Source organism: Chinchilla lanigera, unplaced genomic scaffold, assembly GCF_000276665.1.
Source record: "Chinchilla lanigera isolate Chin_1 unplaced genomic scaffold, ChiLan1.0 scaffold00218, whole genome shotgun sequence".
NCBI classification, from domain to species: domain Eukaryota; kingdom Metazoa; phylum Chordata; class Mammalia; order Rodentia; family Chinchillidae; genus Chinchilla; species Chinchilla lanigera.
The window spans coordinates 119,869-134,655 of NW_004955619.1; the positions used below are offsets into that span (position 1 = coordinate 119,869).

Sequence of the window (14,787 nt, forward strand, 5' to 3'; positions counted from 1 at the left end):
TAAAAGTGAATCAGTTAAAAAAAAAATTAGAAAAGGGGAAAGAGACTTGTACCCTTGTACTAATATAATCAATTACCAATTCTATCAGTGGAAGAACAAATGAGAATCAGCTTTGGGATCCTTTCCAGGAAGTCCCCCTGCAAGCACGTCTGGAAGGCGTGGGCCATTGGAGATGACACAGGGAGGAAAAGGCTGCACTCTGCCTGTCCACCTTTCTTTTTTGGTAAGCTGAGACAAATAAAAATAAAATCTGCACAATCAAATACATAGTCATTATTATATCATATCTTAAACATTTTTATTTTAAGGAGAAAAACAAAACCAAAATAATGAACAAAAAACATAAAAAAAACCATGAAAACAAGAAAACAATACAAAATTTTAAACAAGGTGAGAGGAAATTAACAATGGTTGTTGTATTATAAGTTGTTATACTCAAGTTGGTTATTTAGATAAATAAATATAGCATGTAAGCTTGAGTGACCAACTGAACAGTAACTGTTCCTTTCAATAAAGCAATAGAAATTAGTAGTACAATTATCTTACCTATCTTGTGTGTGATTGTGTGTGTGTCTGTATTTGCTTCTTCCTTTGTTTTCTCTTCTCCCTCATCCCAGTATCCCAGTTGTTCTTTCCTCTTGAGCAATTTCTTTCCCGTTCACAATATCTATATTTTAGCTTAAACTTTATTTCTAGTTTCTGAGACCTCAGCATTAAACATTTTTCTAGTGGCTTTTTACTGCTAAACACAGTGAAGAAATTGACCTACATTTTCAGAGAGCAGAACTTCCCAGTCACTCTTCCCAGGGCCCCCAGCACCTCCTTGTTCCTCAGGCTGTAGATCACAGGGTTGAACATGGGGGTGAGGATGGTGTAAATGACAGCCAGGACCTTGTCCTCGGCTGGAGATCGGAGGGACTTTGGGCGGAGATAAGTGTAAGCAAAAGGTGTGTAGTAGAAAGTCACCACCGTGAGGTGGGTGCTGCAGGTGGAATAGGCCTTCTTCCTGCCCTCCCGGGAGCGCATGCGGTAGACAGCAAGAAGGACCCGTCCATAGGAACATAGAATACCCAGGAAAGGAAACACCAGAAAAAGGATGGTACTAATGAACACGGTGTACTCATAGACCCTGGTGTCCATGCAGGCCAGAGTCAGCATGGCTGGGACATGGCAGAAGAAGTGATTGATGGCCCTGGACCTGCAGTAAGGGACATGAAGAGCATACACTGTGTGTGCACAAGAATTGATAGCGCCCATTGCCCAGGATCCCAGGACCATCAACACACACACTCTTTTGTTCATGCGGATGGGATAGTGCAGAGGAGAGCAAATGGCCACGTAACGGTCATAGGCCATGGACATCAGGATCAGTGCTTCTGCACCTGCTAGAGTCAGGAAAAAGAAACTCTGGAACCCACATCCAAGGACAGAGATGGACTTGTCTCCAAATAAAAAACCCGAAACCATCTTGGGGACAGTGGTGGAGATATAATTTAGATCAACAAGTGAGAGCTGACTGAGCAGGATGTACATGGGTGTGTGGAGCTGGGCATCCAGGAGGATGAGCAGGACCATGGACAGGTTGCCGGCCAGGGCCATTAGGAAGATGGGGATGAGGAGAATGAAGAGGAAGAAGCCAACCTTTGATGGGGGGAACAGGCCCAGGAGGATGAAGTCTGTAGAGGTATGGGTGTCATTTTCCATCATGCATTTGTCTATTTTTCCTGAGAGTGTCTGAAAGAATATGGTAAAAATCAAATAAGAAACAATTTTAAGTCATTATTTCATTCAGAGTGATGTATTCAATGATTCCAGCTCTTTAGTAAAGAAGAAACTATTTGGAAAATTATCTTCAATTTCTGCAGCATTCAAATATCAAAAAATGACAAACATGTAGGAACATATAAATCTGTGAATTAATGAAAGTAACATATTTCTGTAATGTCTTTATTCAAGCCCAGATATTTTATTACTTACGTCAGTTGTCATTAATATGAGATGTTACACTCTAACGGTATGTATAAAAAACTATGGACATATCTAAGTGGTGCAGTCAAATTTTAATATAGTTTTATGTATTATATAATATATAATATATAATTTTATATATAATAAATTTTAATAAACCCCATCAATTTTTTTTCCTTTCTGAGGTCTGATTATTTTCATAAGCAACTTGTGTCACACAATGATATTTAAATTTGCTTTGTTACAAATTTTATAAGGAATTAAAAGTTATTATTTTAAGACGTCAATGTCAAAATCAAACAAAGAAACAATAATGTACAAGAAAACCCTCTTCCATGTTCTACACATATTTCAGTCACATTCTTTGGCCTCATGATCTGCAAGGTATCTTGAAGGGATGGACCTTTCCCACAGGACCTTCCGTCATTACCCTCAGATTGAAGTCTTTCAAGGAGGACATGGGACCCCCTGGCTCCTAGTACAGGCATTGTAATTCCTAAAATATTTGATCATTCATATGTCTGCACGTCCACATGTGAGAAGTGCATCCAACTGCCAGAAGATATGTGAATTTACAGCATTATAAAGTCCAATCCAATTGACCCTGGAGCCTGTTCTCAATAGTAGAGACCAGCACTGCTCTGACAGTGTCCTGTCACTAGATCCTTCATGAAACAACTACTTCTTTCAAATGATTCCATAACAGATTCCAGAAAGTAGAAAATTAAATTCTCATACTATCATAACATATCATATATTTTTATAACTTTTCTTCTTTGTAAGTAATTTTTATTTTCAATCATTTAAAAACAAAGAAATATTCATAGGATTTAAAGAGATTTAGAACGCACCTTGCATATTTGTGTGTTCATATTACTGTGTCCTAAATCATACATCTCCATGAATTTCCAGGATGACTAATGAACATCAAAAGGTAGTGGACAATAAGAAGGCAATCAGGTGTTCTGAGATGAGTAGACGCAAATTACAAAGTTTCGTCTTGAATTTTGGTTCTGTCGAGGTGAATTCATTCTGCGTATTTGCTCAAGCCTGATAGACAAAGTTTAGAATAAAAGTTTGGTGCTGTTCTATTTCTCCCACTTAGTAGGAGTGTTAGTTTCTTTTCTCTGGGTGCTGAGACAAAATACTCAGTGCTGAAAATTAAGGAAGGAGAAGTTTTGTTGAGCTCACAGTTTGTGGAGGTTTCAGGCCATGATCAGCTGGCTCCAAGGCAGGGTGGCTGGACACATGAACAACCGTCCATGGCAGCAGAAGACAGCAAAAGTAACAAGAGCAAAAGATGAGAAGAAGCTTCTTTTCCTCATTTATATTGTATGTAGGCGGTAGCTAGGGGTTTAGCTCAGCAGCAGAGTGTCTGCCTGGCAAGCGCCAAGTCCTGAGTTTGATTCCTGGTACCGGAAGAAAAAAACTATATTGTATGTAGGCTACCCTCCCTCGGGTGGGTGTAGGACTCCCACCATCTCTGTGCCCTTCTCTCGCACAGGGTCAGGATGTTTACAAAGTGAGGACCTTGGCCCTTGCTGAGTTGCTTAGTTAAACTTATAAACTTTGAAAACTGACACAATGAACAACATCCTAGAGTAGAAAGGGCATGTCCTCTAGAACCTGGGATACAGAACTGCTGAATTACTTAGTCAAGCTTCTAGACTTCTCAGGTTGGCACAATGTATCAACCATCAGAGTAGGAAACTGCATTTGAGTTAGTGGACACAGCTACTGATCCTCTCTCCTGCAAGAGGGAAGAGGACAAACTCTGAGCTGCTGCCCATCTCTGTGCGGCAGTGTAGGATGAGCGTCAGCATTCAGCACGGACACCCACATGAGTGGCCGCTGCGCCATCTATGTTGTGACCCTCAGGATCACAGCAGGAGCACAGCTCCACTCCTGTTATTTCTGTCACACTCTTATTATTCTGTCACCGCCTGTTTCACTGATGTCTCCCAGTTTGTCTGCTATTTCTAATTAATTGTCAAAAGGCATTAAAGCTTCTAGTACAGCCGTTGCTATTGCTTGACAATTTAGATGACTGTACAGCAAGGAGAAGACACACTGCTAATGTCCAACATATGAAGCATTAAAATTAGTCAGAGATGGCCTTGAAAATGTGGATCACTGGAACAGCTCCAAGATTCCTGTGGATGTCTGAATTATTTATAGTTGATATCCTTTAAGATAAAACATACTGCTTCTCCATAGACAATTTTACTCATTTACACTTAAGTTTAAATGTAGTATATTTAAATGAAAAATGAATAGTACATTTTCCAGAAAATCTTAGTCTAAAAGGTTAGTAACATAGTTTTGTATAGAATTTTTTTTTAAAAGTTTGATAATCAAGAGATTAATATGCCTTAAAATAATGTGTAACTAAAAAGCACATTTACTTTGTAATCCCTTTGTATTGTTGCACTCAATCAAACCATAAATAAATTAATAAATACATATCCTCAAAATACAAATAAAACTGAGAAATAAGAAAATCTATATCCCACAATTTATGAGGATTTGGAGTCAAAAGTGTTGCTTCCTCCATCCAGCTTCAAAGGATCCCAGTCCAAGTCCACTCTCAAATGAATTTACCTGAGCTTTGCAAACACCCTGTTTCCCTCAAGCCCAGGCACATACTTACAGATCAGTATGGGAAGCATTTCCAATTGTGAATTGCAGCCACGGCCCCTGAAACTCTACTTCAAGTTCAGTTTCAAATTCATCATTCTTACACTGATGACAGCACTCATTTGCTAAAATGGATAAACTACAAACAGAGTTATCTCTGCCTAGAAGGTCGTCTGCATGACCAAAAGGATTCATGACAGGAAAGCAACACCTTTTTGAACACATTGTGCACTTGCATGAAAATGATCCTAGTTCTGTAAAATATAATTCTAGTACGCACATCCCTATGAAATAAAATTTAGAAAGGAGTTGTCAAACAGCCTCCAATCTTTTCCTTGCATGTGTCGTTTATCACAGGTCTAGACGTAATAAATTGCCTTAAGTAAAATATTTATTCTTCAAACATGATTTTTTTTTAAGTAAATATCTTGGATAATTTAACAAAAACACCACTTCACATTTTGAAACATTGAGTTTGCATAACTTTTAATGTATATTTTATTATACACTGCCATTATTAACTTTAAACTTACTATAATTTCAAGAATGAAGGATCATTTAAGGTGTACCTCAGTCTTAGTGTACAGAAAGTGAATGTAATTTTAGATAATGTTAACCAAGGTGTGGATTACCAAATTCACTATCAATTCACATTACGTGTGAAGAATCACATTTATCTTCTCCAGACTTGTGTGATACATTAGATGGTAAAGCACCTTCATTATTATAAAAAATGCTTTACAGTTATCTAAAGAGCACCCTCACTTTTATTTTTAAGGTGTAATCTATTATCTACCATTCATCTATCTTTTAAATTCATGTTAGTTAAATAAAAATTCCTTTTGATGTTTTCTTATAGAAAATCCTTCTAAACTCACACATTGCTTATTCCAGTACTTTATTTTTTAAGCACTTTCTGAACTGCTTGCATTTCATATAAAAACTGAACATAAAAATACATCTAGAGTATGTGCCTTATCTCCTTTCATTAGATTGTGGGGCTGACCATTATCCCATGGGTATCACATGGACAGAGCTCTATTTTCTGGAAATCACCTTGAACATTTTCCGAACACCCACACCCTCACCTCTCATCCCTGTACAGCTCAGCAATGACACATGTGTGAACACTCAGAGGCCTCACAAATCCAGGCCATCCTGACATGGAGGCGGTCTGCCATCTGTGTATGTATTCGCTCAGGAAAGGCCAGGGGGACTTGGACCACAGAGGCCAAGTCTGCAGCACACAGGCTGGCCCTGGGCCTAGGCTGGGCAAGGAGCCCTGATAGTTGTTTTGAAATATTCCTAGGTGTGTTAAGGGTCAACTGAATGGAGAATTATTCTATTCAGACTCTCCCAACACCATTACATCTCAAGGCCTATGGGACCGTATATGGTAAGTTTTTACTATGCAGCCAGTGCATTGAGAAAATGTTTCTCTATGTATTTGCCAGTTTGAAATTCTCAGATAGCAAACGTACTCCATTACAATGCAATATGATATATTTAACCTAAGCCTATTGGAAGGAATTCTTAGGGTGTCTGGCACTTGAGGATACAACTTTAATTTGTTTTATGTACTCTTTGTGAACAAAATGGTTTCACATTTGTAATAGTTATATCACAGAGAAATGCACTAAGAATTAAACTGAGTAATAAAGGGTTTCAATTCCCCACCTTCGTGGGATGCTACTTAGGAAATACAGACATTGCATTTCATAGCAGATAAAACATTAACCACTGAGGTGTCTTTTTTGCATTCTCTGCTAACTAAACTAATGGGAGGTTTCCTGGGGAGAAATCCTACTGGCCTAGTATAGGTTTATGTTTTCTAATTTTGTTATTATTATAAAATATATATTTATATTTTTATCATTTTAATTATTTGTGGGAGTCCTACTCATTTCCAACTACTAAATTCACATTTTTGTGCCAGCACCTACACCACAGAACTCTGGAACCTCTCATCAGCCATACTGTGCAAATTCACACTGCAGGTGGCCAACCTATAAGATGTGTACCTGATCAACAGGCGAAGAAGCCGAAACACAGACAGAGCAGGTTAAAATGGGGGGTCAGGGCGCTGTCATCACCCTTCGACAAAGAGCCTCACATGACGGGGCACCTCGGCAGTATTCACTGAGAGACAGGCGCAAGCAGTGAGAGTACCACAGGCTTCATCCATCTGCCACCGTCTGAGGAGACAACAGGGTCTCAGCTGATTAATTTTCCCTGTGGCTTCTGGCACACGCTCGTGATGCCTTTCTCTCTCTTGATCACAGATGAAGGCAGTTAGGCCTTAATCTTCCTATCTTGTCTCTCATCATACCATAACCTCACATCCCCCTTCTCTGTAATTCTATCATCTCTGTTGTTCTGAGTTTGAGTTACTTCTCAGAAGTCTCTTGTAAATATGGAGGAAATCATGCCATATGTGTCTCTTTTATTCTGACTTGTTGCACTTAGAACAATGTTTTCAAGGTTCATGTTTAGAGCATGAATCACACTTTTATTCATTTTTAAGGCAAAGTAATATTCTCCTAGATGGACTTTGCTTATCTATTTTTGTCACCTCCTAGATATTAGGTGGTTCACAATTTCTGCATATTGTGAATGGTGTTTGTAGTGGATTGATAACTGGTAGTCAACTTAAACCCCCCGGCTGAACTGAGTAAGCGTGGTGCTGGGTGTGGGAGGCCCACATGAGGACTGAGGACTGTTGCCAGCAGCATAAGAGGTACAACTGGAAAAGGAGAGATAGGCTTTTGGGAGCTGAGAAAGGCTTTTGGGAGCTGATGGAAATTGTAAGAAGCTGTTGATTATTTTGGAGGTGCTCGTCGTGCTGGCTTTCCTGATGAACTTGGCTGTTTTCACGCTCCAAGGAGCTTGGGACATTTTTGGCACTGAGAATGGCTTTGGTTCACTTTGGGGGAGCTCTGGTCCTCACTTTGAGCATAACTTCCTGGCTCTAGAGGGGAAGATGGTGCACTACCAGTCTCCAGGAGAAGCTTGCTGCATTGGCTTCCCTGATGGGAACTCGGCCATCTTGATCATCGGAAGAGCTCGGAACCTCACTGTTGCTGGGGGCAGCTGTAGTACTTTTATGGGGAGCTCTGGTTCTCCGAGTGTCGTTTCCTGACTCTAGTACAGATCCTTTGTCCTGCTGGTACAGACTTCCTAGATTCCACCACTGAACTTTGGGCCTTTCCAGTGCAGATCTGTGAGACAAGCCTGCCTGAGACACTATCGTGTACTGTGGGCCTCCAGTTGCAGTCATGGGAGGCATTGTTATGAGCTCTAGGTCCTAAGCTGTACTCATGTAGGACATTTTTGTGGGATCCAGACCCTTGGCTGAATTCTTAGACTATAGTGTATGGACAGATTTCCTGTACTCTCTTGTACATCTTTCTTTGGGTGACTATTATAAACAATCATATAAAATATGTGTCCTGCATTATATTGTTTCACCTTGTAAAATAAGCCCCAAACCAACACAAAATTGGTACCAGGAGAGTGGGGTTATTGTTGTGATGTTGCCTGGCCATGTGACTTAAGAACTTTTGGAATTAATTTGGAAATATTTTGAGAGGCTGGCCAATGAGGCAGCCCTTGTATGCTGCAAACTATATTGGAAACTCTGACTGGATCCTGGAAAATCAGAGTACTCATAGAAATGCTACCAATTCAGATGAATCTCAGGATGCTTCAGTTGAGGACTGCATTGGCTTTTTGATCCCAGGTAATATACTGGGATCAAAAGATCACTTCGGCCGAAGTTGGTCTGCATTTTGCTTGTGTGTAGAGATAGTGCTTGGTTGGAGAAACAAAATTTCAGTGTAGTCTATTGCTGGAATGGTGGCATGGTTACTGTTGAGAGCTTTTGGCCAGATTCATGTTTAAAATTAAGAGCAAAGAGCCAGTAGAATGATACGAAACATTTGGCCAGAGGGGTGGCGCTAATAGAGCTTTGGGTTGCAAGGATGAAAGAGAGGAAAACATGGTTGCTAAGGACAGGACAATGAACTGAAATCTTTCACCTGGAGGTAAGGGTGTATTTTGAATTGCAGGAGATCTCTATTTTTCAGCCTTGCCATACATTATAAAAATGAATGGGATGTAAGGACTGTGATTGTAATAGTTCTTTTAATGTTTTTATGTGGTTTTTAGGTATATGTTTGTAATCGGGTTAATAAAAGTGTTGCCTTTTAACCTTGAATTTTGATCACCCTTTGAATGTTTTGCTTTTGCTACAGGAATGAGTGCAAAAAAGAGAGAATTTTATATATGTAACTGTTATATTAATGTAAATGTGAACAGACTAAGACATGTTAACTTTTCACAAATCTGCCACTAGAGACCATGGATTAAGGAAATGTGCGTGGGTATCAAGTTGACCTGGGGTAGACTGAAATGGATTCTTAACTGGTGGTCAACTTATAACCCCCAGCTGAACTAAGTAAGCATGGTGCTGGGTGTGGGAGGCCCTCCTGAGGGTGGTTGCCTGCAGCATGAGACAAAATGGGAGAAGAAGTGGGCTGTTGGGAGCTGAGAAAAGGCTGTTGGGAGCTGGTTAAGGTTGTAAGGAGCTGCTGATTATTTTGTTGGAGCTCATCATGCTGGCTTTCCTGATGAACTTGGCTGTTTTCACCCTCCAAGGAGCTTGGGACATTTTTGGTACTGAGAATGGCTTTGGTTCACTTTGAGGGAGCTCTGGTCCTCACTTTGAGCATCACTTCCTGGCTCTAGAGGGGAAGATGGTGCACTGCCGGTCTCCAGGAGAAGTTTGCTGAGTTGGCTTCCCTGATGGGAACTCGGCCATCTTGATCACTGGAGGAGCTCGGGACCTCACTGTTGCTGAGGATGGCTGTGGTACTTTGTGGGGGAGTTCTGGTTCTTCTAAGTGTCACTTCCTGGCTCCAGTGCAGACCCCTCAGCCTGCTAGCACAGATCCTTTATCCTGCTGGTACAGACTTCCTAGATTCCACCACTGAACGTCGGGCCTTCCCAGTGCAGATCTGTGAAACATGACTACATGGGACGTTGTTGTGGGCTCTGGGCCTCCAGTGCACTTATGGGAGGCATTGTTATGAGCTCTAGGTCGTAAGCTGGACTCATGCAGGACATTGTCACGGACCCAGGCCCTCAGCTGGATTCTTGATCTATAGTGTGTGGACAGATTTCATGTACTCCTTTGTATATTGTTCTTTAGGTGACTATTATGAATAATAATATAAAATATGTGTCCTGCATTATATTGTTTCACCTTGCAAAATAAGCCCCAAATCAACACAGTGTTGTCGTAAACACCGGAGCTGACAAATTCATTTCATTGTGCATTTCTACTCATGAATGACCTGGAATTGGCTGCAAATATGATACTTCTATGCATATTGTGATGAGGAACTGCCACACCATTTTCATAGTGGCTCATAACTTTACAAATTCTCATCTCAATGTACCAAGATTCTTCCAACCTGTCAACGTTCTTGTCATCCTCTCCAGCACCTGGTACTTCCTCTTCTTTCATTCATTGCTCTTTGTTTTCTTCATGGTAGGTTTCCTCCTGGGTATGGAGATTTGTCTTGATGAAGTTCTGATTTTAATATTCGCAATTATTGACCTTGTTCTCATGACCTTGTTGGTCATCTGCACATCTTTTTAAGAAGGGTGTGTAATCAGAGGATATACTTTTGATTGGACAATGCTGGGCAGTGAACCTAGAGCCTCATCTATGCTAAGCCTGTCACTGAGGTACATCTAACTCTTCCCTCCTTTTGTAAAGATAGTTTACTTGGTTTTCTCATCATTGTTGCTGTTCAGCAGGAAGAGGTATTTATATATTGTTGCCTCTTATCCATTTTAATTTTACAAATACTTCTTCAAGTCCATAGATTGTTCTTCCCTCTATTGAAAGTATTCCTTAATAGACATTTTTTAAAAATTTGGCAAAGTACAATGTATCTATTTTTGTACCTGTATTTCAGTGTTTGACCTATGAGCCCTCACTAAAATCTACAATAAAGATTATGTATTGGGGCTGGGGATTTAGCTCAGCGGCAAAGCGCCTGCCTGGCAAGCGCAAGGTCGTGAGTTCGGTTCCTGGTACCGGAGAAAAACCAAAAAAAAAAAAAAAAAAAAAAAGATTATGTATGAAGACTACATTACTCTCAAAAGTTTCATATCTTTATACCATTCTCACATAACATAGTGTAAGTGTGTGTGTTTGTGTGTGTGTGTGTGTAGAATGGTTCAAATTTAATTGTTTCATGGTATAACCCAGTTTCTCTACCATATTCCTTAAAATCACTATGCTTTTTCTATTGACTTGTGTTAGAATCCTTGTGGAAAATAATAGTACCATGCACTGGATTTTTTCTAGGCTCTGCCCTATATTCAGTTGGACCCTGTAACATTCTATAACTACCATACTCTTGATTATCATTGTTTCATTGGTGATTGTGAAAGAGAAACTTTCATTTTCATTTAAGTTCCCACACTCTGGTCATTTTAAAGAGAGATTCTATGCTTTTTGGTCCCTGCCTTTGATCACTGGCCAGAACACAACTTAGTGCACTCAGAACATGAGTTCAGCTCTTCATTAAAGCACAGGACATTTCTGTGACAGTGGAGAAGGTGAGATCTGTCACGTAGTGTGGGGTGCAGGTGGGGCAGAGAGGATTTATATGGGAAAAGACACTTCAGAGTCCACCTCCTCAGTGTGCATGGCAGTATCAACTATCTGCAGGAACCATGCCAGGAAATCACACAGACTTGTGTTAATGACACTGTGGAGCTGGGATCCAGGTCCCAGGGAAGCCTCGGCCCCAGGGCATGCAGCCTCACCCCACGTGGGTGACCACAGACAGGAGCCAAGTCAGGACCTTGCTCGGTCTGAGCAGAAACCAGTGAGCACTCACAGCCTCCCCATCCCAACACAGCAGAGAAGGCGGCAGCCTGAGGACCCTGTGCCAGGCAGTGATGAGGGACACACACCTACACTACAGGCCTCAACCCACTGGGAGAGGCATGGCCATGTTGCTATGTATTTGGCTCAACCTAAAGGAAGAGAGAATAATGTGGGACCTAAATTTAAAAAGGAGGTGTGTGTGAGAGTATATGTGTGTTTGTGTTTACAGCCATGTAAAATTTTTGTCTTCAGATTACATTGCTCACTAAATCACATGTCTTTAAATGAATATCTCCTATGCTGAAAATGACACTTCTCATATGTTCCCAAATTTTGCACAAAATACACCAAAGTAAGCACAGGATGTTAGAGCACCTGAGTCAGCAGAAAGAATGGAGAACATTTAGCATTCTTTCATATTTCCTCTTTCTTTAGCCATGTCTTAGACTGCACAAGTTCCAGTATCTGTCCTAGGACCTAAATACCTCTTCCCTGTTTTAAGCTCAGCTACAGCCAAAGTACATTAGCAGAGTCTTTGATTATTGACATTCACTTGAGATGCTGTTAATAGGTGAATCAAGAGTGCTGTAATCCACCCAAGATTTGTGGAAGCCATAGGGACAAGGTCTCCAAGTGTCCTGGAGCTGCGTGTGACACCCAGGAGGGCACCACTGTCCTCATTGCAGGACTTGTTCTCTGGCACACACTGGGTACTAGCTTACAGAGTTTCAGACCTGATTCTCCATGATCCAGGGAGTTCCTGCAACTATTTATTCCTTTGCTATTGTACTGCTGGGATGGAACTTGTGACCTGCCCAAGCTAGGAAATACTGTGCCACTGGGCTACAAGCCTGCCCAATTGTGTTCCTTATTGCATTTTGTCTCAGATGACATCTTGCTAGGAGAGAGATACTCAGCATAGTATTTTGCCATTAACTTTACTCAGTAAATGCACGTATTTTCCTCTCTCTGGATTCAATTCTGTGATGTGATAGAAATGTTTCAACAGCAGGCAGCTGCTTTCTTCCTAAAGATACCACTCCATTATTATACATTGAATTTTGACTCTAAAGTCCTCATCAGCTATATTTCCATGTGTGGCCACCATTTTGGCTTGCTTTGGTCACAGTAAGTGAAGAGCAATTGAATTAGGTCACATATAACATATATAATATAGTTAGTATATAACTAACAAAATTTACTTTATTATATTTTAACTTACTACATTTTTATAAAATTATAAAAGCATGAATTAAGAGTTAAACAGCAAAACAAACATGTCTGCTTAGGGTCATCAGTTGGACAACCTGAAGGAGAACATCGTGTCATGCTCCTTGGCTAGGCCCAAAACAAGCTACTGGTCAGCTACATTGGAAAAAGATTATCAAAGTTCACTGGATGTTGCACAAAAATCACACATAAAAAATGTTTTCTACGATGTTGATCTGGGCTACAGAAGCTATTTTTTTCCAATTCTACTTCAACAGTGTCCATCACTGCAGGCTTGGAATGTCCAAGGCTCTCCTCACACTCTCCTGCTGCCCGCCTTCTAACCCCAGGTTCTCAGAGAAGAAACACATCAGGATTCGCTCCCCAACACCATACCCCTCCCCACAGGGCACAGGTTGGCTGGAAGAGGTGGTAGGACCTTCCTAAGTCTGTGCATGAGCAGATGGACTCCTAAAATATTGGGGCAGAGAGCGTGACTACAGCCGAACACTAACGTCAGGATCAGCAGATGTGGGATAATGATACAGGCTAGGGATGGGCCCATAACAGAAGTTACCTTCTCAGAATGACAGAATCTACATGGGAAGAATAGTCTGGTGCATTTCAAAGGGTAGCTGTGGAGGGGCAGGGACAGATTAATCTGCAATTTGAATTCTGGAAAATCCATTACTATTTTATAAAGTAGCTCTGACTCCACATCTCATTTTTCATCTTCCCAGACCGAATAGTTTATTTGTCATAAAGTTCTTAATCACTTAGCTTCAGTGGATTAACTCAGGTCACCTCACATGGAAAATATAAACTTGAAATTTCCCTGTATTTTTATAAGGTCTTCCTTTTTTTTTAGATACTGTCTCACTGTATAATTCAAGCTGGCCTTGAGTTCACTAGATTACCATTGATGGCCTCAAACTCCTGGAGATCCTTGTGCCTCAAACTCCTGAGTGCTGGGATTACAGGTGTGTGCCGCCAATCGGCCAAGACTTCTATTTTTCAAGCTCAATGTTTAATTTATATGTTTAATATTCTCCTGAAAATTTTCATTTATATGCCCATATTTATGTTTCTCACTTTAATAAATGAAAATACCATGGATAACAGACAAGGGTGTTAAAGGGACTTCAGTTTGTGGGTTTAAGTAGTAGACTGTAAAATTAAAATAAATGATACGTTCAGTTTCACAATAAAATGTGAAATGTAGAAATGTGTTTCTAAAGTAATGTATACATGGTTAGTGTTTTAAATTATTTCTAGTAAATTATTAGAATTTTAGTAAAAGAAATTTCAAACTATTGTTTTATATCCCTTAGTGTCTATAAATACAGCGTGCATATATTTCATATCATGATATACTAAAAGTATGCTTTCAAAATCCAAACCCTCTTACAAATTTTTTATCATGAATGAATATTTTACAATATATGTTTCTTTCCCCAAATATAGAGACACAGCATTTGTATTCTTTCCATATCAAGCTATACCAACTCCATTCTGTGCATTAAATATGAATGTAAAGGGAACACAGAATTCAAGCATCTTTGCTACCGAAATTTTGTGATGGAAATTACATTTAAGCATATTTTCATTGCCTTTAGCACATCTTTATTCCTGAAGCTGTAGATGATAGGGTTGAGGCTGGGCGTGAGGATGGTATAGAATATGGCCTGGACCTTATCCTGGCCAGGAGTGTGGTACGACTTAGGTCTCATGTATGTGAAAATGAGTGGCCCATAGTACATGACAACCACAACCATGTGGAAGGAACAGGTGGAAAAGGACTTTTTCCAGGCCTGGGACGATTTGGTTTGCAAGACAGTGTGCAAAATTTTGACATAAGACAGAGAGATCATGAAGAAAGGGATGAACAGGAAAATAATGGCGCTAACATCAACCCCTCTTTCATAGTGTGATGTGTCCTCACAGGACAACTTCAGCAGGGCAGGGATCTCACAGAAATAGTGATCGATCACCCTAGGCTCACAGAAGGGAAAGTGGAGCACATACACTGTGTGCACAATGGAGTTGAGGGTCCCCACCAGCCAGGC

The 14,787-nt window shown here is 40.3% G+C and overlaps 2 protein-coding genes across 2 annotated transcripts in view; both read right to left on the reverse strand.

The window, feature by feature from the left end:
- Positions 1–765: 765 nt before the first annotated feature.
- On the reverse strand, positions 766–1,704 carry LOC102014309 (olfactory receptor 2L8-like). Its single transcript, XM_013510150.1, has one exon. It carries the CDS (start codon positions 1,702–1,704, stop codon positions 766–768), a length of 939 nt encoding a protein of 312 aa, XP_013365604.1.
- Positions 1,705–14,125: 12,421 nt separating this feature from the next.
- Positions 14,126–14,787, reverse strand: part of LOC102014632 (olfactory receptor 2AJ1-like) — an 11,483-nt gene continuing 10,821 nt past the window's right edge. Inside the window, exons 4-5 of the mRNA XM_005415007.2 lie at positions 14,322–14,783; positions 14,126–14,163 (exon numbers count right to left, since the gene is read on the reverse strand). Coding sequence (XP_005415064.2) covers positions 14,126–14,163; positions 14,322–14,783 — 500 coding nt within the window. The remainder of the gene's footprint in view (positions 14,164–14,321; positions 14,784–14,787) is intronic.

Excerpts from the sequence above, each read along its gene's own strand:
- LOC102014309 (XM_013510150.1), bottom strand. The coding sequence starts at position 1,704 with ATGGAAAATGACACCCATACCTCTACAGACTTCATCCTCCTGGGCCTG.